The sequence below is a fragment of the Myotis myotis genome, unplaced genomic scaffold, assembly GCF_014108235.1.
Source record: "Myotis myotis isolate mMyoMyo1 unplaced genomic scaffold, mMyoMyo1.p scaffold_m19_p_4, whole genome shotgun sequence".
In the NCBI taxonomy this organism is placed as follows: domain Eukaryota; kingdom Metazoa; phylum Chordata; class Mammalia; order Chiroptera; family Vespertilionidae; genus Myotis; species Myotis myotis.
In genome coordinates, this window is record NW_023416346.1 from 38,167,432 (window position 1) to 38,192,299 (window position 24,868).

The 24,868-nt window shown below is 40.5% G+C and overlaps 1 protein-coding gene and 1 non-coding gene across 4 annotated transcripts in view; one reads left to right on the forward strand and one right to left on the reverse strand.

Moving 5' to 3' along the window:
• Nucleotides 1–24,868, reverse strand: part of GRIA3 (glutamate ionotropic receptor AMPA type subunit 3) — a 346,459-nt gene that overhangs the window by 86,708 nt on the left and 234,883 nt on the right. For all 3 annotated transcript variants that reach the window (XR_004966979.1, XM_036305461.1, XM_036305460.1), the window contains exons 6-10: nucleotides 17,980–18,141; nucleotides 13,505–13,672; nucleotides 8,791–8,895; nucleotides 6,935–7,042; nucleotides 3,052–3,258 (exon numbers count right to left, since the gene is read on the reverse strand). Coding sequence is in view for 2 of the 3 variants with exons in the window: in XM_036305461.1 (XP_036161354.1) it covers nucleotides 3,052–3,258; nucleotides 6,935–7,042; nucleotides 8,791–8,895; nucleotides 13,505–13,672; nucleotides 17,980–18,141 (750 nt within the window). In the remaining variant the exon portion in view is untranslated. The remainder of the gene's footprint in view (nucleotides 1–3,051; nucleotides 3,259–6,934; nucleotides 7,043–8,790; nucleotides 8,896–13,504; nucleotides 13,673–17,979; nucleotides 18,142–24,868) is intronic.
• LOC118654931 lies at nucleotides 19,023–19,208 on the forward strand. Its single transcript, XR_004967161.1, has one exon. It is a non-coding gene; the product is annotated as a U2 spliceosomal RNA (small nuclear RNA).

A 24,868-nucleotide genomic window follows, 5' to 3' on the forward strand; every position in this document is an offset into this window, starting at 1 on the left:
TAGGATGGGTCTGAAACAACACTTTGGCAGTATAGGGCAATGATTGAAGAACAACTTCATAATCAGACACCTGGGTTCAAATCATTGGGTCATTACAAGATGAGTACCATGAACTCAATTTAATGAATACTGGCTGGGCATTACGGCATTCCGGGCATTTATTCATTACAGCAAAAAGTGAGTAAGAGCACTGAAGACCTGTGAGCAATACAGGACCTTTTGGACCCTGAGTATTTGGAAAAAGAGGGACAGGGAAGTGAAGACTTGATCACCAACTTGTAAAATAAGAGCTTAAAGCTTGTTCTTAATGTCAAGACAATTCAGAGCTTCTCAGGGTCCTTGGAAAGTATGACAGGTATTATGTCCCTTGTTCAACTCCCTCTCTCTGGCATTAGAAGTTATTCTCTTTTCTATAACTGGGTTCACTTGAATCTCATCTACAACTCAGCCCTGCCCCAGTTCCCAGGACTAAGCTTTACCCAAGACAGGAGATAATTGGCTCCAGCTCCATAGCTGGGGGCTAAGGTTCAAACTGCTTTGCTGCTTGCCTGACTGGAGGATAGTGCCCTAATTTTTATACTTGAGGTCCAGTCTCATTTTAAGCCTTAATTCCCTTTCTGTGCCCTTATTTTTAGAAATTAGCTTCTGCCTTTGTTCTTGTTCCAGAGGACCTGTTCCAAAAACTTATTAATGACTAAGTTCTATCTTATGATTGAATAGCTACACCATATTCTTGCTGATTTCCACATTCAAGCATTAGAGTCCTTATCCTGAACTTTCAGTCCAATAGGTAACCTGGATGTTTGCTTCTTCTTTTAAAAAATATATTTTTACTAAAGGCCGGTGCATGAAATTCGTGCACAGGGGTAGGGTCCCCTCAGCCCAGCCTGCACCTTCTCCAATCCAGGACCCCTCAGTGGCAGTCGGACATCCCTCTCATAATCCAGGACTACTGGCTCCTAACTGCTCACCTGCCTGCCTGCCTGATTGCCCCTAACTGCCCCTCACTGCCAGCCTGATCACCCCTAACTGCTTCTGCCTGCCGGCCTGATCACCCCTTACTGCCCCCTTGCCAGCTTGGTTGCCCCTTAATGCCCCCCCCCCGCCAGCCTGGTCACCCCCAACTGTCACCCCCGCCGGCCTGGTCACCCTTTACTGCCCCCCTGCTGGCCTGATTGCCCCTTGCTGCCCCCCTACCAGCCAAGTTGCCCCCAACTGCCCCCCTCTGCTGGCCTGATTGCCCATAACCCCCTGCTGGCCTGGTCACCCCCAACTTACCCCCTGCCAGCCTGGTCACCCCCAACTCCCCCCCACCAGCTTGGTTGCCCCCAACTTCCCCCCCCCCCCGCTGGCCTGGTCACCCCATGCAGCCTGCTGTTCAGTTGTTTGGTCGTCCCTCACTAACCCCCCTTGCCGGCCTTGTTGCACCACACAACCTGCTGTTTGGTTGTTACTGTGACAGTGTCCTGGACAATTTGCATATTCCTCTATTATTAGTATAGATTGATTACAGAGAGGAAGAGGTAGAGAAAGATGGGAACATAAATGATGACAGTCATTGATTGGCTGCCTCTTACATGCTCCACACTAGAGATTGAGCCCATAACCCAGGTATGTGCCCTGACCGGGAATCGAACCGTGACCTCCTGGTTCATAGGTCGATGCTCAACCACTGAGCCACACCAGCCAGGCAACATTTGCTTCTTGAAAGCTATTTCTCAGTATATTCACCCCCTAGACTCCTCTGTGTTCCCCTAACCGATTATCTAGACAGAGACTGGTCATTGCAAACAATCCTTTCTTGTTAAATTAAACCTTTGCTGCCACCACCTGCACTTGGGTTAGTTCTTCAGTAACTGGTTCATCCAGTGGGCTGTTATGACCAGTTCTACTTTTCTCCATATGCTACACTAGGCAGCCCAAGATCTGATATTCCTAATCGGAGGCCAAAATCTTTTCAAGCAAAGCCACAGAGGAGCTCTAAAGACACTGCTGTACCCTTTTTAAAAGCCCTAATTATCAGTATAATTCTTTTGTACTTGGCCCATGGGCAAGCCCTTGGCAGAACCATTCTGTTCATTCATTAATTTATTCAACAAGTATTTGTTGAACTTACATTATGTGCCAGGCTCATCTAGGTGGGGCAGCTGAACTTGTAAATAGATAATTATAATACAAGTTCAAAAAATACTCTAAGGAAGAAAAAAGCAGGAGCACCTAACCAGACTGCAGGTAGGAAAATGGGTTTAGGGAAACTTCCTTAAAGAGTTGATATCTCTGAGTTCTGGAGGACTGGTAGATGATGTTAGCTGGCTAACAGACAAAGATGCTTCCAGGAATGTTTTAAGTGAGAGCTGGGCACCTTCAGGGAACAATAAATACTTCACTGTAGCTGGAACACTGAGTGTGAATGGTAAAGAGTACAAGATGAAACTAAAGAGGTAGGCAGGTGCCAGATTATAAAGTGCCTTATTTGCTATTCTAAGGAATTTGAATGTTATCCTGATTTTTAAAGTGGAAAATTATAATAACGTGGAGAGCTGATTTGCCAGGATAAGAGCAGAAGCAGGGAAACCAGTTAAATGAACGACAAATGGTAAGAATCTTAACTAAGTTGATGATGATGGGAATGAAGAGTGTGTCTAGATTTGAGAGACATAAGAGTAGAATTTATAGGATACAGCGATTGAATAGATATGAGAGGAACAATGAGAAAAGAGATCAGGTTGCTTAGGCAACTACGTGGGTAGTGATTCTGTTGCCTGAGACAGGGAACACAGAAGAAACAGATTTTCAATAGAGGGCAGACTGTACTTAATGTTGCCAGATAGATTTTCCCAATTCTACTTTCCTTTTAGTAATATAATCCTGTTGCCCAAAGGATACTGTTGATAAGCTCCTTTTACAGAATTCAACTGTAGAAAACCATTTTTTTACAGACCATATGAAAACTATATAATTGGATAAGCGTTGCACTTGAGAATTAAATCCTCTATCTTTGTTAATTGGAAAGCATAGAAGTAAATGAAAATAGAGTTGAAAAGAACTTACCCCATAGACAAGTTCTCCAACCATGCCATTCCATATTTTAGTCTCCGGATCCCTTGCACCATATTTCCCGTCGGCGACAATGGACAATTTGTACTTGATCCTTACATGTTTGGCTATTTCATAAGCTAAGTCTACACAATAGCCTTCATATCGCTCATTTCCTTCCAGTTGCTCATGGTTCTTCTTATACATTACATATGGTGATTCCTTTGGGACCAGAAAGAAGATCAAATGATTACTCCTATACATTTTTCTAAGAGAAGACAAACGTAATCATGAAGCTGCCCCTCCCCACCATGGTTATTGCACTTTGGTTTGTAAAAAAGAGCCTTTAACTTTTTTTTTCTTAATAACCAGAAGAGCGTCAATAAGCCTATTCGTTGGGCTACATATTTCTTGGAGTCTATAACTAATGATTTAAGGAAGTAGAGAAAGATTTAAATTATTTTTGAGAGTTTGAAAGAGAGACCAGTTTCTACTTGTAAAGTCTTTGATTTACTCAAACTGGGTAGAGTATTTTCCTTAGTTACATGAAGATGAACTGCCTTTGTCTTCTTGGGATCTACAAGGTAGGAACTATAGACAGCCCAGGGGTCAGGGTCTGTGGTTTATTCATTTTTATATCCTCAGAGCCTAGTACAGTACCTATGACTAAGTAAGTATTTGATATGTATGTTTAAGTGAAAGGTTAACTCCAGGCAAATCTCTATTCAATTAATCACAATTTCAGACCTACTGGCATACTCATTTCGAACTCAGGTTTGTACTTTAGTCAGTAGGAAAACATACCAGCTTTTAGAAACATATTTTAAAACTAAATGAGAATACTATATCACCTTTAAATAGTGCTTTGAATTATTCAATTATTCAGAAAAGCTTTACATAGTGAATATTGCCTTGAAATGGTCTTATGAGAGAGGTAGGAGATTATTATTATACTAGTGGCCCGGTGCACGAAATTCGTGCACGGGAGGAGGGTGTCCCTCAGCCCAGCCTGCACCCTCTCCAATCTCGGACCCTTTGGGGGATGTCGACTGCTGGTTTAGGCCTGATCCCAGGATGTCCGACTGCCGGGATCGGGCCTAAACCGGCAGTTGGACATCCCTTTCACAATCCTGGACCGCTGTCTCCTAACCACTCACCTGCGTGCCTGCCTGATTGCCCCTAACTGCTTCAGCCTGCCAGCCTGATCGCCCCCTAACAGCTCCCCTGCCGGCCTGATTGACACCTAACTACTCCCCTGCTGGCCTGATCATCCCCAACTGCCCTCCCCTGCTGGCCAGATCACCCCCAAGGCTTTTATTAGTATAGATATGACCCTTCACAGAAAATTTCACTAACCCTGCTTTACAATAAGGGATTGATGATTGAATCATTGGGGCCAGGCACCAAGATTTCCTTTCTTTGAATAGTGGAGGGAATAATTATCTTGTCTTTCAATTGCCCTGAACATCAAATGAGATAATGACTTAGAAAAGCATAAAAGCACCATATAAAGACAACTGTCTTTTTCATATACTGAAAAGACAATAAAGTGGTAAAATGAAAAACACTATTTTTATTCTCCCCCTTCCTTCCTTTACAGCCTTTATTTAAACTTTGAAATTTAGAAAAATTTCACTCCTATTTTCATTTCTTTACATTCAATATTATTTTGTATTAGTTTCAGGTTTATTAGTTACAGAATAGTGGTTAGGCAATCATATACTTTACAAAGTGTTCCCTGATATTTCCAGTACCCACCTGGCTTCATACCATCATTACAACACTGTTGACGCTATTCCCTATTTAAGTGACAACAGGTTTACAGGTTCCTTCCAATCTTTCTTTTGTGTTGCCCGCCCTTTCTTTTCTTTCTCATGTCTTCCCTCATTTTCTTTATATAGTATCTCAATTGGCCCTCAAAGCTCAGTGAAGGCACTGGGACACGCTTAACACACTTTACAGAGGAGGAAACTGAGGCCAATTCCAGTTGGCTATGGAACTGGACTCCTCTCGCAGGAGCCCTCACAGCCGGCTCTCTGCCTTTCCTAAGGGACAGCCGCAGGGCAAACAGAACAAACCTCCCCGTGAGGCTTCCAAGCCTCATTCTCCAGCACCTCTTCATCATGGATGCTCCACATTCTTTCCTCTCCCCCGCCCCCACCCCATTCTTTACTGCCCCCCTTCTGGGGAGCAGGTGGTAGGCTTGCACTCACTGTGCAGGTGTGCACCCCCATGGGGCGGGGCGAGAACTGGGGGCGGGGAGGGCGCAGGCCTGTTTTTGGGCCAAGGTGGGCGCAGGAGTCCTGGCCTCTCAAGTGTGCAGGCCGCGGGGAGGCCTGGTCAGCGCCGGGAGCTTCACCAAACCGCCGCAGTGGGGTACCCAGCAGTGGGGCGCTCCTCCACTGAGGTGGCACCGCCCCTCCACCCCCACCTCAGGGCTGAGAGTCTGCGCCCCTCTGCCCGGGCGTCCTTCCACGCCTGCAGTCATCGCCTCTTGTTTCCCGCCTATTGGGGCCAATACAGAACCTCACTCTCTGCAGGCGAGGCAGATCCCCGCCCGCCAGCACCCTGCCCAGGCCTGAGCCCTCTCCAGTGTGCCCCACCTTGGCGCCGCTCTGTGCCCCTTGGGCCGCCTGCCTCCTGGCCAGCCGCTTCCCCGAAGCCATGGCACTTGCCCAGGATCTCCCATCAGGCGGAGGCCTGTCTGGGCGCCTGCAGACCCCATGGCCACGGCTCCTGGCAGCCGCTTTGCCAAAGGTTCCTCTACCTTCAGGCTCTCTCCTCAGACCCCCGGGAGCTTGGCTCCCACGGCCCAGCCCTTCTGTGGCTCCCTGCAGCCCTGCTCTACTCAGCTCTCCTGCTGCCCACCTGTCAGGAAGCTGCCAGGAGCCTTGCTGTGGGCAGTGTGGTTCTGGGGCAGGGGCTGGGGTGTGGGGAGCAGCTCCAGTAAAGTTTAGTAAACCCCAGGCCCTCAGCCCCTCCTTGAGTGGAGCCCAGGGCAGGCTGGGGGTCTGGGTCCAAACACTGCAGCTGCGGAGGCCCCGCCCGCCCTGGGCCTCACACAGGGGTCCCGGCTGGGGGCATGGTTTAGGCGGCTTGTTCGCACCACCAAGCGCCCCCACAGCCCAGGGCCGCACACAGGGCAGCTGGGGGCATGGTTTAGGCAGCTTGTTCACGCAGCCAAGCCCCCCGCTGCTCAGGGCCCCACACAGGGGTCCCCGCTGGGGGCATGGTTTAGGCGGCTGTTTGAGCTGCCAAGCCCCTGCCACTCAGGGCCGCACACTGGGGTCCCGGCTGGCGTTGGGGCTTAGGCACCACACAGGCCGGACAGCAGCTCGAGCTGGCCCTCCCTGCCTGCAGTATGCAAATTAGCCGCCATCTTTGTTGGCAGTTAATTTGCATATCTCGCTGATTAGCCAATGGGAAGGGTAGCAGACATACGCTAATTACCATGTTTCTCTTTTATTAGATAGGATTCATCCAATAAATTAAAAAAAGCACAACCTGAGGCTCAGAGAAATTGTGACATACAATTAAGCACAAGTTTACTAGTTTACCAGTAGTAGACTGGACCTAATATAAGAACCATAATCTAGTTTCCTTCACATAATGCTGTTTCCCTCACAATGAAGAATTAGATTTCAAGTCCAGATAAAGCATTGGACCTATAGTGAAAGGAGGGGGTAAAGAGGAGAATAATATCTTAAATTCCCATTATTTTAATTTTAAACATGACATTCAGTTCATAATGTCGGGATACTTTGAGAGGTTCCTAAAATCACCTGTTGGAATTTTTCACTGCTTGAACTTGAGGTCTTTCCTACTGGTTGAATAATGCTTTTCAGAAAGCAGAAGTCTTCATGTATAAAAAGCTCACCTACCATCTGTTCATACTTACCAGAATGGTAGTCACCACTATGGTCCGGTTCTCTGAGGATGCACTGTCATTACTGATTTGCTGATCTGAGAAAGGCACAAACCTTTCATACTCATTCCAGTAGCCAGCCTAGAAAGAACAGACATTTGACCTGGTTGTCCACTTTTCACTCAAAAAGCACGTGAAATTGAAGTGCTATTGTGGAATGAAAAATTTTTTAGTTGCTTTGATACCATTGTGATTAGCTAGTTATTAATAATAGGAAATGAGCGTCCTGGCTGGTTTGGCTCAGTGGATAGAGTGTTGGCCTGGGGACTGAGGGGTCCCGGGTTTGGTTCCAGTCAAGGGCACATGTCTGGGTTGCGGGCTCGGTCCCCAGTGGGGGGGCGTGCGGGAGGCAGCCGATCAATGATTCTCTCTCATCATTGATGTTTCTATCTATCTCTCCCTTTTTCTCTGAAATCAATAAAAATATTAAACAAAGGAAATGAGCAAAAGGGACATGTGGGCAGCTTCACCAGGAAACTGCAATTTCACACTCCCCCAGGAACCATCAACCCATTCCTTGAGGCTTACTGGGGGAAGGGAATGGACAGAGGGGAAGATGGGCACATGCACAGTGAAGTTGGGGCACCATAGGAAAGATGCCACAGGGGACAGGAATCATTAACCAGAGTGGGCAGGGCACTTCAAGCCTATGAAAATCTGGGAATACATTGTCCCATAAACACTTGGCTCTCTTGCACTTGCTGGTATGACCCAGGGCCATGTGGACCCCACACATAGTGGACTAATGGACTGCAGTGAGAAAAACAAGCTAAGCTAGTCTGATGCTGGATTGGACACTGCTCCAATATAGAAAGGAAACTTTGGACACTGCCTCTGATTCTAGCTCTGCTAAAGCTCCAGCTACACTTCTTCCTTGGCGGAACAATGGGAAATGGGGCAGTTGAAACTCAAGCGTTTAATCCCATAGAAATAGAGCTTTCTATAATACCACATCCTCCCGTGTAAGTCTCAGAAAATTCTTTTTCTCAGGATATGGCAAAAAATCCACCCCCACAAGCAATTGGTGGGGACAAAGACCTCTCCCACTGGTAGCAGATGTTGTTCTGTCTTCCTCTGTCTTCCACCCTCACCAGGACCCCAACACGAACACACACATGGATGTGCTGAGCCTTCATCCTGGGGGTTCCTATGCCCACATCACCATTACTGACATTTTGTAAAATAATTTAGCCCATGTAGGATGGTAAGCCTTTTTTTTCTTTAAACTAATATAGCAGAAAAATGCTTTGAACTGTAGGAAAGCTGGGATGTGGGGGCAGGAAACCAGTGAGTATACTGTAGAAATGACACAAGATATTTTATGTTCTCAGGTTTTATCAGATGGTTACTAAATCTCCACTTAATGCCTAACTCAACTATTAGTGTGATAGAAGCCAAGTGATCATTATAACATTTAGCTCTAGAGAAAGATTCTTTGTCCCAGTCCTTTTGGTGGGTAAGTTGACAAAACAAAGTGATAACTACTTTCCAGTTCTTTTGCTAAAACTGTATGTACCTTGGCAGTTTTTGTTCAACTAAAAACATGCTGTAAAATTTGTGACTCCTTTCCTTTATTTTAGGAAGCTGTTAATAACACTTGAGTAAAACAGAACCAGACTCAGAGGGAAATACTCCTTTTAAACTGTGTAGATGGAACACTGTTCACAAGACAACTCTGTATCATATCTACACTCTTCGCTGAATAAAAAGGCAGAAATGATAGGTGGAAATTTGCTTTTTGTATGTTTTCTAAGACCTGTTTTCTTGCATCTGGGCGCTGTCACCTTTCTAAAAGACATTTTCTTTACATATGGGTTTTGGTTACTTACTTTTCGAGAACCAGTGACTTTCATTTCATACACATCGATAGTATAATTTGTTCTACGTCCATAAGTGTCAAATTGGATGTTTCCAGTCATTCCCTGTACTTGCACCTGGTATAAAGGAAAATATAAAACTTTAAAAGAGCACCACATTGTTGCCTTCTAGGTCCCTGGGATGAGGTCTGCTGACAGATCTTGGAGTCTTGGAGAACTTTTACCTTGAATCATTGAGCCATTTTTCCACCAGATCATGTCTAGACAGATCTTCATTTTTCCCCCCAGTATTTTCTAGATATACCTTGTAATTATGAAGCTTTGAGTAGGTGTGATAGGCAGTTACCTAGATGATACAGTGAGGGCCCTATCACTACTTTTTCAGGGGCCTGAAATTTCCATTAGTCTCTTCTTAAAGGAGTAGCCTGAAGAGTAGTCCTAACAAGGGTAATGCTTTTTCTAAACTATAAGTTCCTTTGGGGCTATGGCTTATCTTAGTATTCCCAATATCTGAACATAAACTGGTTTCATAACAGGGCTCTAGAGCTCCTGAATTCATATCCTAGTTTCATCACTTATCAACTGTATGTCCTTAATACATTTTTACGTCAATGCCCTAGTCTGTAAAATGTGAAATCCTAAAAGTACCTATCTTTTTGAGTTGTTGGGAGGATCAAATGAGTTATACATATGTAATGTTTAGAACAGTGGCTGACATGTAGTAAGCATTGCAATACATGCCAGGTATATTGATAATTATTATTCATCAAAGTGAACTTAGTTCCATTTCTTGAGAGGGTTACATATTTACCAACTGCCATGGTAACAAGGTGAGTTTTTCCTCTTATTTAATTTATGCCCAGCTGTAGATAGGTAGGAGAGAGCTAAGCTAGGCCATGGAGGGATAATCTTTACATTGATGAGATTGGTTAAGTCTAAGGAATCAGGATTATGGAATGCTAGATAAGAAAGCTAGAGATACTGGAACAGTCTGGAAACCTATTTGGGATGCCAAATGCAGATTCACCTGTGCCACAATTTTTTCTGGATCTGGGCCCAGTATTATGCACTAACTAATAAGAGACCATCTCTGCTGGGTGGAGAGATTTCCTTACTTTACAGTTCAGCGATACTACATGAAGACCCTCTAGAGATATAAGTCAATATTGTTATACCCTTGAATTGCTCATTTGGTGAGTAAGGGTTAAGGAATTTGCTTTAAAGAAAAAAGATATGTCTCATTTTCTTAGGAAGAAATAATGGAACACTTTTTCTTTATTTTTTGTTAATTCTCACCTGAGGATATTTTTCTGTTGATTTTTAGAGAAAGTTTAAGGGGGCGAGAGATAGAGAGGAAGGGAGGAAGGGAAGGAGGGAGGGAGGAAAGGAAGGAGAGAGAGAGAGAGAGAGAGAGAGAGAGAGAGAGAGAGAGAGAGAGAGAAAGAGAGAGAGAGAGAGAGAGAGAGAGAGAGAGAGAGAGAGAGAGAGAGAGAGAGAGAGACATTGATGTGAAAGAGACACATCGATTGGTTGCTTCCTGCATGCACCTTGACCGGGGTGGGGAATGAACCTGCAACCCAGGTACAAGCCCTTGACTGGGAATCGAACCCAGAAACTCTTCAGTGCTCAGGTTGATGCTCTACCACTGAGCCATACCAGCCAGGACTGGAATACTTTTTCATCACTTATTTGTCTTAAGTGAGATGCTGTTAAGCACATCAGAAGTACTAATAGGCTTGTGCTGCAGAAGGGAAAATTGATGGCAAATATTAGGGACCATTGTTTTAAAGTGAAGGGGACTTATTCACCACCAATAGGAAACTGGAATTCCTATTGAAGGAGAAATGCCCCAAAATGACTTCCTGAAGACATGATGATTGTCCTACTGACCCAACAAACCTAAACACTATTGTCAGTTTAGGCTTACAGAGAGGGTGATGTCACACTTCAAGTTAAAGGGTCCTTTGTTGAGATAGAAATTGCTTATGTAGTAGAGTGAATCTGGTGCATTCTGTGATCTATGAATGGTTCTTTACAGTCTATTTTGAACATTGAATTCTAGGAGAGGATATAGGCAGGACAGAGAAAATGGCATAGGAACTTATTAAGGAAATTCTCCATTACTGAAAATAACAAACTTTTCAAGTCTCATTAAAATTCTATATTTCTAAAGGCCCAGCCTATTTAAACATGATATACAAATTGGACAACAATCTAGATATGTCCAATAGATTTCATACCCCATGATTAGAACTTTTGATGAGCAGAAGTAGAAATTGATTCCCACTCAGAGAGAAGTCTATTTTTAAGGATGTGAATGTAAGTGACGGTTTCCCATCATCCTATCATGGGTCTTTTCTTTAATTCTTCCCACCCCTGTCTCAGTCTATATTAGGTATTTCTCTTCTGGGTTCCCACTGCAACCTCTGTAAAACTTAAAATAGCATTTTAATCATCTATGTATTTCCATCCCTACTATGTTGGGAGCATCTCAAGATGAGAGACATTCTTTTTCTGTGTTCTCAGCTCAAATGGGGTAGAACAGGTGCCCAGTAAATGTTTACTGAACAAGTGGACAAATCTCAATGACTTAACATTGTGACATATTTCAGTAGACTGGGCTTAGGCAGATCTTTTTACTATGTCAATTGTGAGGAGAATGATTACGCAATTTGCAAGTGGCTTTAAGTTCTTTAAAAGCATTTGGTTACACATTAACTATTTAAATGTGAGCTCCCCTCATCTTATTTCATGTTTGCATACTAACTTGGAGCCTGATACATGGTTGTTAGTGCTCAATAAATATTTACTGAATGAATAGTGTGCTTATTTATTCACTAAAACAGGCCCCAGAGGAACCTCTATCAGGCAATGCTTTTACCAGATTTCTGTGAAGGAAGTGACTGATTTATTGAGCAACAACTATGCACTAGTCACAATGAGGGATGTTTTTATATCACACATTCTCACTCTTAATTAACCCAAATAAAATGAGATTTCTTTTAATACAATAAAACCTTTTAGTATTTCAGATCATTCTCCTTTGAAGTCCCTCTGAATAGTGGAGTTTTACTGAGCATTTATCACGAGGGATCATCCACTATTGAAAAAGGTTGATACTTTCCAGCCTCTGGAGAAATAGGAAGAGGCTGGCCTGTAGAAAGAGATAATCAAAGAGAGCCAGTTAGATAAATTCTTTTGGTTGAGTGTTTGATCATTAGGGCCTGGGGAGAAAGGTTACTCACCTGGCTTATAGCTTGAACTTTATCAGTGAGTTAGACATGTAGGAATTATTTGTGCAATAGTATAATTAATCTATTTTTATTAATCAAGTTAATTTCTTGTTCTTCATTCTGGTAGCCTGTTTTCTATTTGGGTTATATAGCTGTTTGTGTCATAAGTGGGGAGTCAATTGGAGATGCTGGAACTTGCCCCTTGAGGTTTCGTTGCTGAAAACTCCTTTTGATTCACTCTGAGTTTTATATTTCACTCATCATTATGTTTCACCTGACAATACAAATCTTGTAACTGCTACGAAGGTTGAATTTAATTAACTGCTCTTCAGAATTGTGCTATGCTACCTCCATAAAATGACACTTAGGGCATTTGTTAGGGAACTGACATAATGACATAAAAATATGCATGATGAAAGAATGAGTCATATCTCTTTCTTGGAGAAAGACACAGGGGCTACTAACCCCTTTTGATTGAATGCTTCCAACTTGGCAAACTTAAGGCAGCAGTGAGAGCCAACTACACAAAATTATGTGTTATGAGGCCATTATAAAATCTTTGTTGCTGGGTTGTGCACAAAATTATCCAACCATTGCCTATCTCTTTGTTTATTTGGATGTCTCAAACATCAAGACAATTAAGTAGAAATAAGAAAGTCTTGTACTCTCAAAGGCTCATTTTAATGCATGTAGACACATGTAGCATAAATCAAAATATTCAGAGAAGAGCTCTTACTTGGAAAACTGCAATGAGTGGGTGATACTGGTCCTAGTGTAAATAATGGAATCTGTTCAAAGAACACTGATTGAAGCCTTAAATGACCTCCTACCCTGTACATACCAAAAACAAGTGACCTATTTGACTGTCTATCCATTGATTTCTTGTATTTTTATTTAGTCTTTTTTTTTGCGGGGGGGGGGGTGGCATTGGGGAAAGTCTCTTAAGTAGTCCTGGAAATGGATCATATTCCTGTGTTTCACCATGTAGAATAGTATAAATCTTCTTTTGGCAACAGAAATACTATCACACTGATGTAGTCTAAAGTCCATCCAGGCTAAACATTTGTCTGGTGAGATAGAGGATGTTGTTGTCTTTTGCAATGGTGCACCTTGAAGGTAGGAGCTTCATATAAAATATCTCAGTTCTCCTCAGTAACATATTTCTGGAAAGTTTGAATATTTTGAAGTCATTTATAATGCCAGCCCACAACTTTTGACAGTACTGAGTTTGATTTAATACCTATGGTGTGGCACAGAACTAAATATTCATTTTTCCCAAATTTGCCATTTTTCAAGCTTCGAGGGAGAAACTTCTAGTTTTGGATTTCTAGATTTTGATGAATAAATATACGTGCTTAGCTTTCTGCACACTCTGACATTCTATAGACTCTGATCCTATTCCTGTTAGTATGTATTTTCTCAAGATTGAGGTCTCATTTTTCGTTTGTGTCTTTATAAGTTTCCCCACCCCAATAATCTTTTGTGGTCATTACCATTTTCAGAGCTCTCTCGATATCAATTCCTTGACTCCAGGGCACAGCAGGATTTGCTAAGCAGTCTCCAGCACTGCCTCTCCGGGACACATCCACTCGCTGCCTCCTCAGATAGCGGAAAGCTTCTGCTATGACTAATATTGCATCGTGCGTCAACGCAGATGTATACTGAAATGGATGCATAGAAAACAAGATACCATGACAAATGATGCCCTTGAAACTTGACTTCTTTCTTATCATTTTTGTTCATCCATACCTCTTGCTTTACAAAGTCACCCTTTTAATTATTTGAATCAAGAGATCTCTCTGGACAAGGCCGACTTTGATTCATTCTAGAATAATGTTTCCTACCTCACGTGTGCACATGTTAAGATTACTAAGATCGTATGGCTCAAGGGAATCTTTCTCTTGTTCTCAATACAGTGTTTCATATTGAGTGAGTGACTACTAAAAGGTTATATCCTTTAAAAAAAAGAAAAACATGTTAAGTTAAAGGATAGTGTATGTAGAATGGAGAGGAAACAGCATATCCTAAAGCAAGACTGGGTTATTGCTGTTTCTAATGGAAATTTCAGATCTGGTGTTTACTTAGGGGAAAATGAAAATAGCTAAGTTAGACAGCTTGAAATTAATTTGGAGGGAAACATTAATCATTTCTGTCTGAACCACATTTCTGGTGAACTAGGACCCCTGGCCAGCAATAAATCAGTTTTTGTTTCCTGGGGGGAGCAAAAACTAAAGCTGGTTTTTGATTGTAGAAAATTACAATTGTTACTGAGTTTTAAATCTGATAACATTGATAATTCACAGGCAATAATGCATGATGCTACCTCTTTCAGGCAAGAACCCTTACTTTCTATTCCTTGGATATAATGGTATGCATCTATTGGAATTGAGGCCAGTTACTTAAAACAAGGGATTGGATTATCTGCGATTTGACATGGTGGATAAATGAACCAACATTTGATTACAATAATCTGGCCCCTGTTTTGTAGAGGGTGACAAATACTGGTAGAATATATAATTCTGTTGCTTTTTTACAAAAATGAAACAAAATGTTCTAGGGGGTGTTGTATAATATATAGTACATCCAAATACAATTGGGAGTGAATTCATTGTCATCTTTACAACTATCAATTTACTTTTCTGACTTTTTCATGTCACTGTTCTTTCTGGAGCAAAACATCAAGTATGACTATAATAGGGGGCATATGTTCTTTTCATGAAAAAAAAGAGATATTTATGTCTGCCCATCTTAGCACTCCATAAAGCCAACATGGTGGTGGTTTTATCCCAGCTGCCTTTCCAAGCCATGCCAGAAGAGCTATTTAATATTCTACTGTTTCAGCTTCTACTTACCAATGTGTGAGCATGTAAAAAAAGCCCCCAGAGGAAACATTCATAACATATAGAATAAATTAGGCATCAGGGTTTTAATCTCTAGATAATTGCATTTCCTAGTAAAAAAATTGCACTATATATATATATATATATTTCTGAGAGGAAGGAAGAGGGAGAGAGAGATAGAAACATCAATGATGAGAGAGACTCATTGATTGGTTGTCTTCTTCACGCCCCACAATGGGGATCGAGCCCACAATCCAGGCATCTGCCCTGACCAGGAATCAAACCTCCTGGTTCATAGGTCTACACTCAACCACTGAGCCATGCTGGCCTAGCTGTACATCATTTTAATTTTTTTAAAAAAATTTTAAATATTTATTTTATTGATTTTTTACAGAGAGGGAGGGAGAGGGATAGAGAGTTAGAAACATTGATGAGAGAGAAACAGTTGCCTCCTGCACACTCCCTACTGGGTGTGTGACCACAACCAAGGTACATGCCCTTGACCGGAATCAAACCTGGGACCCTTGAGTCTGCAGGCCGATGCTCTATCCACTGAGCAAAACTGGTTAGGGCTGTACATCATTTTTTAAAAGCGGGTTTTTGTCTGATTGATATAGAGAAAGGTTTCTTAATGACTAATACTAAGCAAAAGTAATCTGAAAGTTATAGCCATCTATTTAAATATTCCATTATCTTAAGTTATTTGAAGAGTTTTACATGTAAGCCTTAACGGGTTTTTTCAGCAGGTTTGAAGAACTTTACATTATACATACCAGAGCTGAGGTTATTTTCCTCCTCTTTTGTACAACTTCTAGAACTTCTGAAGAGGCATAAATTACTCTGTAGTAGGCTTTTCATACTTTTACCCTGGTCCACTTTTTTGTGTGCCTGACACATTTTAGGTACCCCCTTAAATATTGAATAAATAAAAATTTCTTCTCTATTACCTGCTAAATATAAGGATGGCAAAGCAGCGTATAGGCAGTTTTATGAAAACTTAAATTTGTATGAGCTCGCCTGAATGTAGTGGATGGATTTTGTACATAGAAAATATTTGAATCATCAGGGAAATGCAAATTAAAACCACAATGAGATATAACCTCATACCTGTTAGAATGGTATTATAGAAAAGACAAAAATAACATATGTTGGCAAGGATGTGGAGAAAAGGTAACCCTTGTGCACTGTTGGTGTGAACATAAACTGATACAGTCATTATGGAAAATAATATGGAGTTTCCTCAGGAAATTAAAAATAGAACTACCATATGAACCAGCAATTCCATTTCTGAAATATTATTGACTCATAAAAAAGAAGGAAATCCTGCTATTTACAACAACATGAGTGCACCTTGAGGATCTATGCTAAGTGAAATAAGTCAGACAATGACAAATACTGTATGATCTTATTTATATGTGGAATCTAAAAAAACCTGAACTCATAAAAATAGAGAACAGACGGGTGGTTGCCAGAGGTGGGGGTGGGGGTGGATGAGGGAACTTAGTGGAAGTGGTCAAAGGGTACAAACTTCCACTTATGAGATAAATAAGTCCTGGGGATGTAATGCATGGCATGGTGACTGTACTGTATTGTATTTTTGTAAGTTGCTAAAGGAGTAATCTTAAAAGTTCACATTATAAGGAAAGAATTGTAACTATGGTGGTGATAGATGTTAACTAAATTTAAGGTGGTTGGTAATCATTTAATAATATACACGTATAGAAAATGATTATGTTGTATACCTAAAACTAAAATGTTATATGCCAATAATGTCTCAACTAAAAATATAAAATAATTATCTTTAAAAAAATTGACTACAAAGGATTCATCGTAGGGATTGTGACCATATTAACAGAGATATATGAGGACACCTGATTTGACCATGGGACAGAATGTTTTGAAATGGGACTTTCCTATAAAAACATGGCACGTATACTATAATATCTACAGCACAGAATACCACTTAATTAGTGAGTGGATTAAATGAATAAAAATTATGTTTAACTCCAACTTTTCTAGAGCATACCAACTACATAAAGTAAGGTCCTACCAGTATTATGTTCTGATGTGACCCATTCAGGGTGGACCTGCCTAAGTGATACAGAATGTATTTCCTGGTCTGTATCCCCATTTTTCTCCCTCATTCTGTTTTTGCCAGGGAGGATTTGAGGAGGGTATCTTGAAATCATGAGAAATGAAATATGCCCTTCCCCCATCTTTCCTTGTTTAGAGAAGGGTCTTCACTATACTTTGACTCTTTGCTTGATCACAGAAATCCCACAGCCATAGTACATATATATTTTCACTATATCAGGAAGGAAGAACTAAGGTTAGTTTCATACTTGAACCAATGCACAGAGGGAATAGTTACTTAAAAAACAAGTTAAAAATAAAAAAAAATACATTTGAAGGATACTTTGTGTAACACGAATAACTTTCCTCTAATTTATCTGTTTTAGTTCCCTATTTTTAAATAATAGAATTTCTAGCCTAGGGGAACACATATGAAAAATGTACACTGTAAAAAAAAAAGAAAGAAAAATGTACACTGTAAGCATAGCTTTCTACTTTTAATATTCTTGATTTCATAAAAATGAGCAACTTAGGTAATCTAATTATTTTTTAAGATACTTTTTTTGCAGGCAGGAAAACATTTCCGTTCAATATATGTATAGGCAACACATACTCTGTATTAGAGGCTAACTCACTTGAGTGTGCTGAAATTCATGAAACTTATTAACACAAAACAATCACATAACTAATGTAAAATCTAATTTTCTGTTTCAGATTATCAATCTTCCTTAGCTATTCCCACTGCTCCAAACTTTTGTCTGACTCCGGTTCTTGTTATATTTAAATTGTTATGAGCATATTATAAATGAAATTCGTTACAAAATTAAGTTAACATTCTCCAACACTGGGTTTTAAAAAGACCTACTTTTTGATTGTATTTTTATTTGGGAGTTTAGTTTTCAAATGCAGCAGCATGACCTGCGGTTGTGTTTTAGCATCCTTAAAACACTTTGAGGGAAGACCACTTGATCACAGGATGGCTGTAAATGTATAAAGACCATACTGAGATGCTTTGAAAAGCTGGCCTAAGGTGTCTACATTCTATGGTACATTACCTTTAGTGGTGCATTCTTGGCTTCAGGGAATTCCCTTTCATCCAGCCTCACCCAGCGCTGTATGAACTGCTGAACCATAGGGTTTTCATTGTTGACAATCTGGAATCCTGTAATGTTAGCTCCTCCATGCATGACTCTTTCTAGCAAAATGTCGGTAAAACCCTAAAAAGAGATAGAAAAGAATCATGATTATAGGACGTTGAGTTTTTATGTACAGTGTCTGTTGATTAGAATGTGATGGGGGAAATGGAAGTTCCTTCTCTAGGGTCACTCTTTAATATAACAATGAAGAAAACCCTGGACACAGTGTTATATGCCAATTATATCTCAATAAAAACAACAATGACAAACAAAAAACAGAAAACCCTGGATATGGACTAATTCTTAAGGTACTATGTCTCTGAAACTACAAGCATTCTGGAGATGATATGCATTCTTTCATTTTAGTGACTGTGTGTTTATTTAGTGTAGCTGTGCCAAGGACAAACATATGTGCCAACTTCAAGAAGATGTTTTGATTTGTTTAATTTACCTGTATAATTAGGGTTTCTTTATTGAGTACATATACAATGCTTCATGTAACTGGACAATATTGAAAAAGTTTGACCCCAACTAGAGGAATGAAATATTTTCTTCAGCTTAACATGCCAAACACAGAAGATCACTTTAGATTCTAATGAGGAGTACTTTCAACATTTGTGACATAGAAATACCAAAGAGGAAAACTGATTGTTTGGTTGTATATGATGGTACAAACCCCAAGGTATGTCTCACAGGTGTGTATAAATGAGTCTTTTTTTTTTTATCTTAGAATTTATATTTTATTTTTTTATTTTTATTTTTCCTTTTTTATTTTTATTTTTTTTATTGCTTAAAGTATTACAAAGAGTATTACAAATGTCTCCCTTTCCCCCCCCCCCGCCCTTGACAATCCCCTGGCTTCCCCTACCCCCCCAGTGTCTTATGTCCATTGGTTATGCTTATATGCATGCATACAAGTCCTTCGGTTGATCTCTTACCCACCCCCCTCCTGCCCTCCCACCCTCGCTTCTCGGCCTTTTGGCTAAGATCAAGTGTAGTGTCTGTTCTTATCAGTTTAATATAAATGAGTCTTGACATCTACTTCACAGCACCCACCATTTTCTTCTCTTGCTTTGGCTACAGTCTGGTGTCTCTGCTACCTCAGCCTCCTGATGGAATCTCTTCAGGTTCACATCAAGCCATCTCCACCTGGGCACCACCAGTTCTACTGAGCATTGCTATTTTCTGGGACTCCTCTCCCAGGAATTACACTATTTTTGCCGGATACCTGTCTCTTGCTAATTACTGCTGATGCATTTGAGTCCTCAATGGGCTGAAGCCAACATTTATATTTGTAAAGAAATGAGGAGAACTCTTCCTCCCTTCTTTAGATTCTCCTTCCCAACATTTTAGTATAAGGTTTTCAAATATACAGAAAAGTTGAAAGAACAGTACAGTGAACATCCATATAGTTACTTCTCATATTTTACAATTAGTATTTTTCTATTTATTTATCAATCCAGTTCATGTTTTGGATGCATTTCAAAGTAAGTTGTAGACATTTCTTTCTTTCTTTCTTTCTTTTTTTTTTTTTTGCTTTTAAAAATTTTTTTTATCTCTTTTAGGAGGAAAAAATCTAGCTTACAAGAAGAGTATGCAAACTTAGCAGTTAACTGAAATTAAAGATGTTCTAAGGGTCTCTTAACCCCAGTCATAACCATCTTGTAATATTTTTTTGCTTTTTATAAAATTTAATAGTTATTAATCACAATTCATCAATTTACCTGTGCCAATTTTGCATTTTCTTATATTTATAGTTTTATATTAAATCATTTCTCATATCCAGAAGTCAGATATTTTCTTTTTTTTTTTAGGATTGTTATATTTTTATTCCATTTATTTTTCTTTCAATTACAGTTGACATACAATGTTATGTTAGTTTCAGGTGTACAACATAGTGATTAGATGCATTATCTCATTTAATCTTTTTCTAAAATTGCTTTTTGATTAAGGTATTACATATGTGTTCTTTTCCCCCTATGTAAACATTTCTTTACTTCACAGCAAAAGACTTCTGCATGCTGATCATTAACTAGAATTCAATGTTTGTTTGCAGTTTCCTCCCTCCCTTCTTTCCTTCCTTCCTTCCTTCCTTCCTTCCTTCCTTCTCTTTTTTCTTCTTTGTTGAGTAAAAATTACATTCAACAAAATGCATATATATATATATATATATATATATATATATATATATATATATATATATAATGGATGTATTTACATTTTCAGTTACAGTTTATATACAATACTAGAGGGCCAGTGCATGAAATTCGTGCACTCGGGGTGGGGGAGGTCCCTTAGCCCGGCCTGCACCCTCTCATAGTCTGGGAGCCCTTAGGGGATGTCCGACTCCTGACAGGGAGTGGGCCTAAGGCTAAGCCATCAGTCGGAGATCTTTAGTGCAGCTGCGGAGGCAGGAGAGGCTCCTGCCACTGCCGCTGCACTCATCAGCCATGAGCCTTCCTGGCTTCTGGCTGAGCAGCGCTCCCCCTGTGGGAGTGCACTGACCACCAGGGGGCAGCTCCTGCGTTGAACATCTGCCCCCTGGTGGTCAGTGCGTGTCATAGCAACCGGTCTTTCCGCTGTTTGGTTGATTTGCATATTAGCCTTTTATTATACAGTAGGTCCTCAGGTTACGTCAGAAATCAGTTTCTATGGTGCAACGTAACGCGATTTTTCAGAACCCACCTAAATAAGCACCTACGTCACTCACATGGAGCACATATGCAGCAGTAATGAAGTGAAACAGTAAAAAAAATTTAGAAGAAAGATAATTCCTGACCGTTACTTGTGGTAAATAAATAATAAAAAACATAAAGCACATATGTACATACATCGAAATTATGGAACTTTTTTTTTTATAAATACTGTAAATGGGAGATGGCAATGCAACCACGAAATGACATACGCTGAGTCCAATGTAATCTGAGGACTGCCCGCATAGGATTATATTACTTTCAGGTGTACAACATAGTGAATCAACATTTATATGACTTACAAAGTAATCCCCTTGATAAGTCTAGGACCCACCCAGCACCATACATAATTATTATACTGTTATTGGCTATATTCCCTAAGCTGTACTTTACACCCCTGTGACTATTTTGTAGCTGCTAATTTGTGTTTCTTAATCTCTTCCCTTTTATCATCCATCCCCTCAACCTACAACCTCATCTGGAGACCATCAATTTGTATTCTCTAGCTACGAGTTTGTTTTGTTTGTTTATTTTGTTTTTAAAATTCCCCCTGTAAGTGAAATAATATGGTATTTATCTTTCTTTTTTTGACTTATTTCACTTTGCATAATGTCCTCTAGGTCCATCCATGTTGTTGCAAATGGCAAGATTTCACTTTTTGTTATGAATGAGTAATATACCATTGTACATATGTACCAAATCTTCTTTATCCATTTGTCTATTGATGGTCACTTAGGTTACTTCCATATCTTGGCTATTGTAAATAATGCTGCAATGAATATAAGGATGCGTATGTTTTTTTTCAAATTAGGGTTTTCGATTTCTTCAGACATATATCCAGAAGTGGAATATCTGGGTCATATGGTAGTTCTATTTTTTGAGGAAACTCCACACTGTTTTACATAGTGGCTGCACCAATATACAATCCTACCAACAGTGCATGAGGGTTCTCTTTTCTCCAAATTATTGCCAACACTGTTGTTTGTTAGGTTTATTGATAATAGCCAGTCTGACAGGTGCGAGTTATATCTCTTTGTGGGAAATGAAAATCAAAACCACAATGAGATATCACTTGCCCCCTGTATTTTAAAAAATATATTCTTTTATTGATTTCAGAGAGGAAGGGAGAGGGAGAGAGATAGAAACATCAATGATGAAAGTGAATCATTGATTGACTGCCTCCTGCTTACCCCTGACAGAGGATCGAGCCTGCAACCTGGCAATATGCCCTGACTGGGAATAAAACTGTGAACTCCTAGTTCATAGGTTGACACTCAACCACTGAGATGCACTGGCTGTCATCCTCTTCTATCCCCCGAGTCTTAAATGTACCATTCAATGAATTTTGATAAATGTATATATCCATATTGCTAAAAATTCCTGTTAGTTCTCTAACGTTTTCTTTTTTGCTTTATAAGTTTTTATTGAAGTATAATAATCATATAGAAAAGTGTATCTATCTTTAAGTATATAACCTGATGAGTTTTTACAAACTGAACACATGAATGTAACTAATATACAGGACCCCCCCATCTTGTGTACTTCTCTAGTCACCACCCCTACCTCTGTTTCTTTTAATTTTACATTTCTTTAACATGGGCAACAAGGTAGTCTTAGAAACCATTTTAGCAAAATAGCTTTTTCAGTTATTACTTACAGCTCGCTTCTTCTTCCTTTTACAAGTGGGATATGAGTCAATGGAGACTGGGCAAGGCCAAATATTTTGCATCACTGAGAGTCGTAACTCCTTTCAGATAATCACAAAGTGTTTGTAAAATTAATATTAAGTTGTTAGGATGAGTTTTCTTCCAAAGGCTTCCTTCATGGAAGAAACTAAGACTCAGTGTTTTCTCCCATTTCTTCCCCCTGCACTGTAATCAGTAGAGAGGCTTGCTTGTGTATGAAACCTATCGCAGGCTCCAGTGGGGGCTTAAGCCTGTTACCCAACTCCTCACTCCTACCCTCTAAACATATTTATACTAATAAAAGGGTAATATACTAATTAGACTGGTTATCTTCCAGACATCCTTCTGGACAAAACCACGGTGGCAGGGGCCAAGGCAGAGGTGGTTAGGGGTGATCAGGCTGGCAGGGGAGGGAAGTTAGGGGTGATCAGGCTGGTAGGGGAGCAGTTAGGGGCATCAGGCCAGCAGGCAGAGGCAGTTAGGGGCAATCAGGCAGGCAGGCAGGAGAGCTGTTTGGAGCCAGCAGTCTTGGATTGCAAGAGGGATGTCTGACTGCAGGATCAGGCCTAAACCAGCAGTCGGACATCCCCCGAGGGGTCCTGGATTGGAGAGGGTGCAGGCTGGGCTGAGGGACCCCCCCACCCCCTGTGTACGAATTTCATGCACCTGGCCTCTAGTATACAAATAAAGAGCCAAGGACAAAACTTTAGCAAATGTCTTTAATTAATTTACTGTGCCAAACCATATTTGTCAATTAACAAGTATTTATAAAAAAACATTGACCAACTTCCCACCTCCTTGCTGGTGAGGGTAAAGAGGGCTCTCTGGTGCTCTCCCACATCTTAAGAGCCTGGGCTGGAAAAGTGGAGCTCCCTTCCTTGAAAGAAAGGAGCTAAGAATGCTCTGCCACCATCCTGGTCTCCAAAGTCAACCGCCACAGCATGTACTAGGATGCACTATCTCTTGTGTCTCTTACACTTTGATAAAGATCTCACCCCTGTTTACCTAATAGAGTAAGTTAAAATGACAATGGAGAATTAGTTAAAGGGAGGGAGATAAAATATCTCAGAAATCTCACATCTTCCTTACAGCGTAAGATCCAGCACTTCTGTCTGTTTACACACCATGCCACACCTTTCCAGAAAGGTTTTCCCTCACTGTCCTTCTCTTGGTGGAGTTATTAGAAGGAAGGGTCCAACTCGAGTTCACCTTACCAATCACTTCAATTTACTCTCAGGAGGCTTCACTCTACCACATAGGCCCCACATATTCCCACTTGAGTGTCTTCCTCTCCAACAAACATATTGAATTTAGAAATATCTTCATAGGCATGCTCTGCACCCATCTTTCTACCACACATAAACCATACTACTGAATACCTAGAAGTTTTTCAGTCAACCAATGTTTATGACAAATATACCTAGAAATGAGTTCTGGCACACCTCAGACTGGAATCAACCTGGCTGTTCTTGGGGGATGAAATGTGTCCATAGCAGCACAAATCAAGCCAGGGGAAGATCACCTCAGACTGTTCTTCTGGAAGGCAAGACCTACACGTCACTAGCTCCTACTGACTGCCATGAAGGCTTATCTGTCTATATGGGCAGAAAGCACTAACATAGCCTCATGGACAAAATGGAGAAAGCAGAAGTATAGTAGAAAAAAGAAATGAGATAACATGTATTTAGGATGATGAAAAGAGAGACTTGTTGCTAAAGGGCAAGAGTTGGTTGGCTTCTGGTCCTACTTTTCCCTCTGGCCCATTTGTGAACATTTTGCTTGTTTGTAATGTAATCAGATTTTATGGCTTAAATATTGTCCCAGTGCCCAGCATTTAGATGCAGCAAACCACAGGCCTCAAGATTGAGATAATCAAGACTGGATTCTCCCCCAAACTCTGAAAAAAACTAATGCAGCAAAGCTGACCAAGAAACATTAAAGGAAGTAGAAGAGGAAGAGAGGGAAGAGGTGAACAGTAGAAAGGGGGATACAGAAAGAGTTGTTTCTGCTAATAGGAGGGAGTTTGTTAACTCTTCATCATCCTTCTATTTATGATATCTTGAAAAAGAATTTTATTTTTGTATCAAATATCAAATACTGCTAAATTCCACAGTTCAAGTGGCCACTGACAGCCCCCAATACTGTAAAAATTAAAATTGCTAGATTTCTCTTTTTGAAGTGTTAACACACCAAACTCAGATTTGGATGTAAATGCCAAATATCTCTCAAATCTCTGTAAAAAGACTAACGTAAAAGGAACGACCACAAAGCACATAAAATAGGTAAAAAAATAAAAGGGTGAAGAACGACAGTAGAAAGAAGGAAGTTAGGATAGAGTTGTTAGCTGTGGAGCAAAAACTGTCTGCCTCTTAGTCTTCCTTCTGCCTCTGTTCTATTGTTTTAAAACATGTTTTGTTTTCTTTCACATAT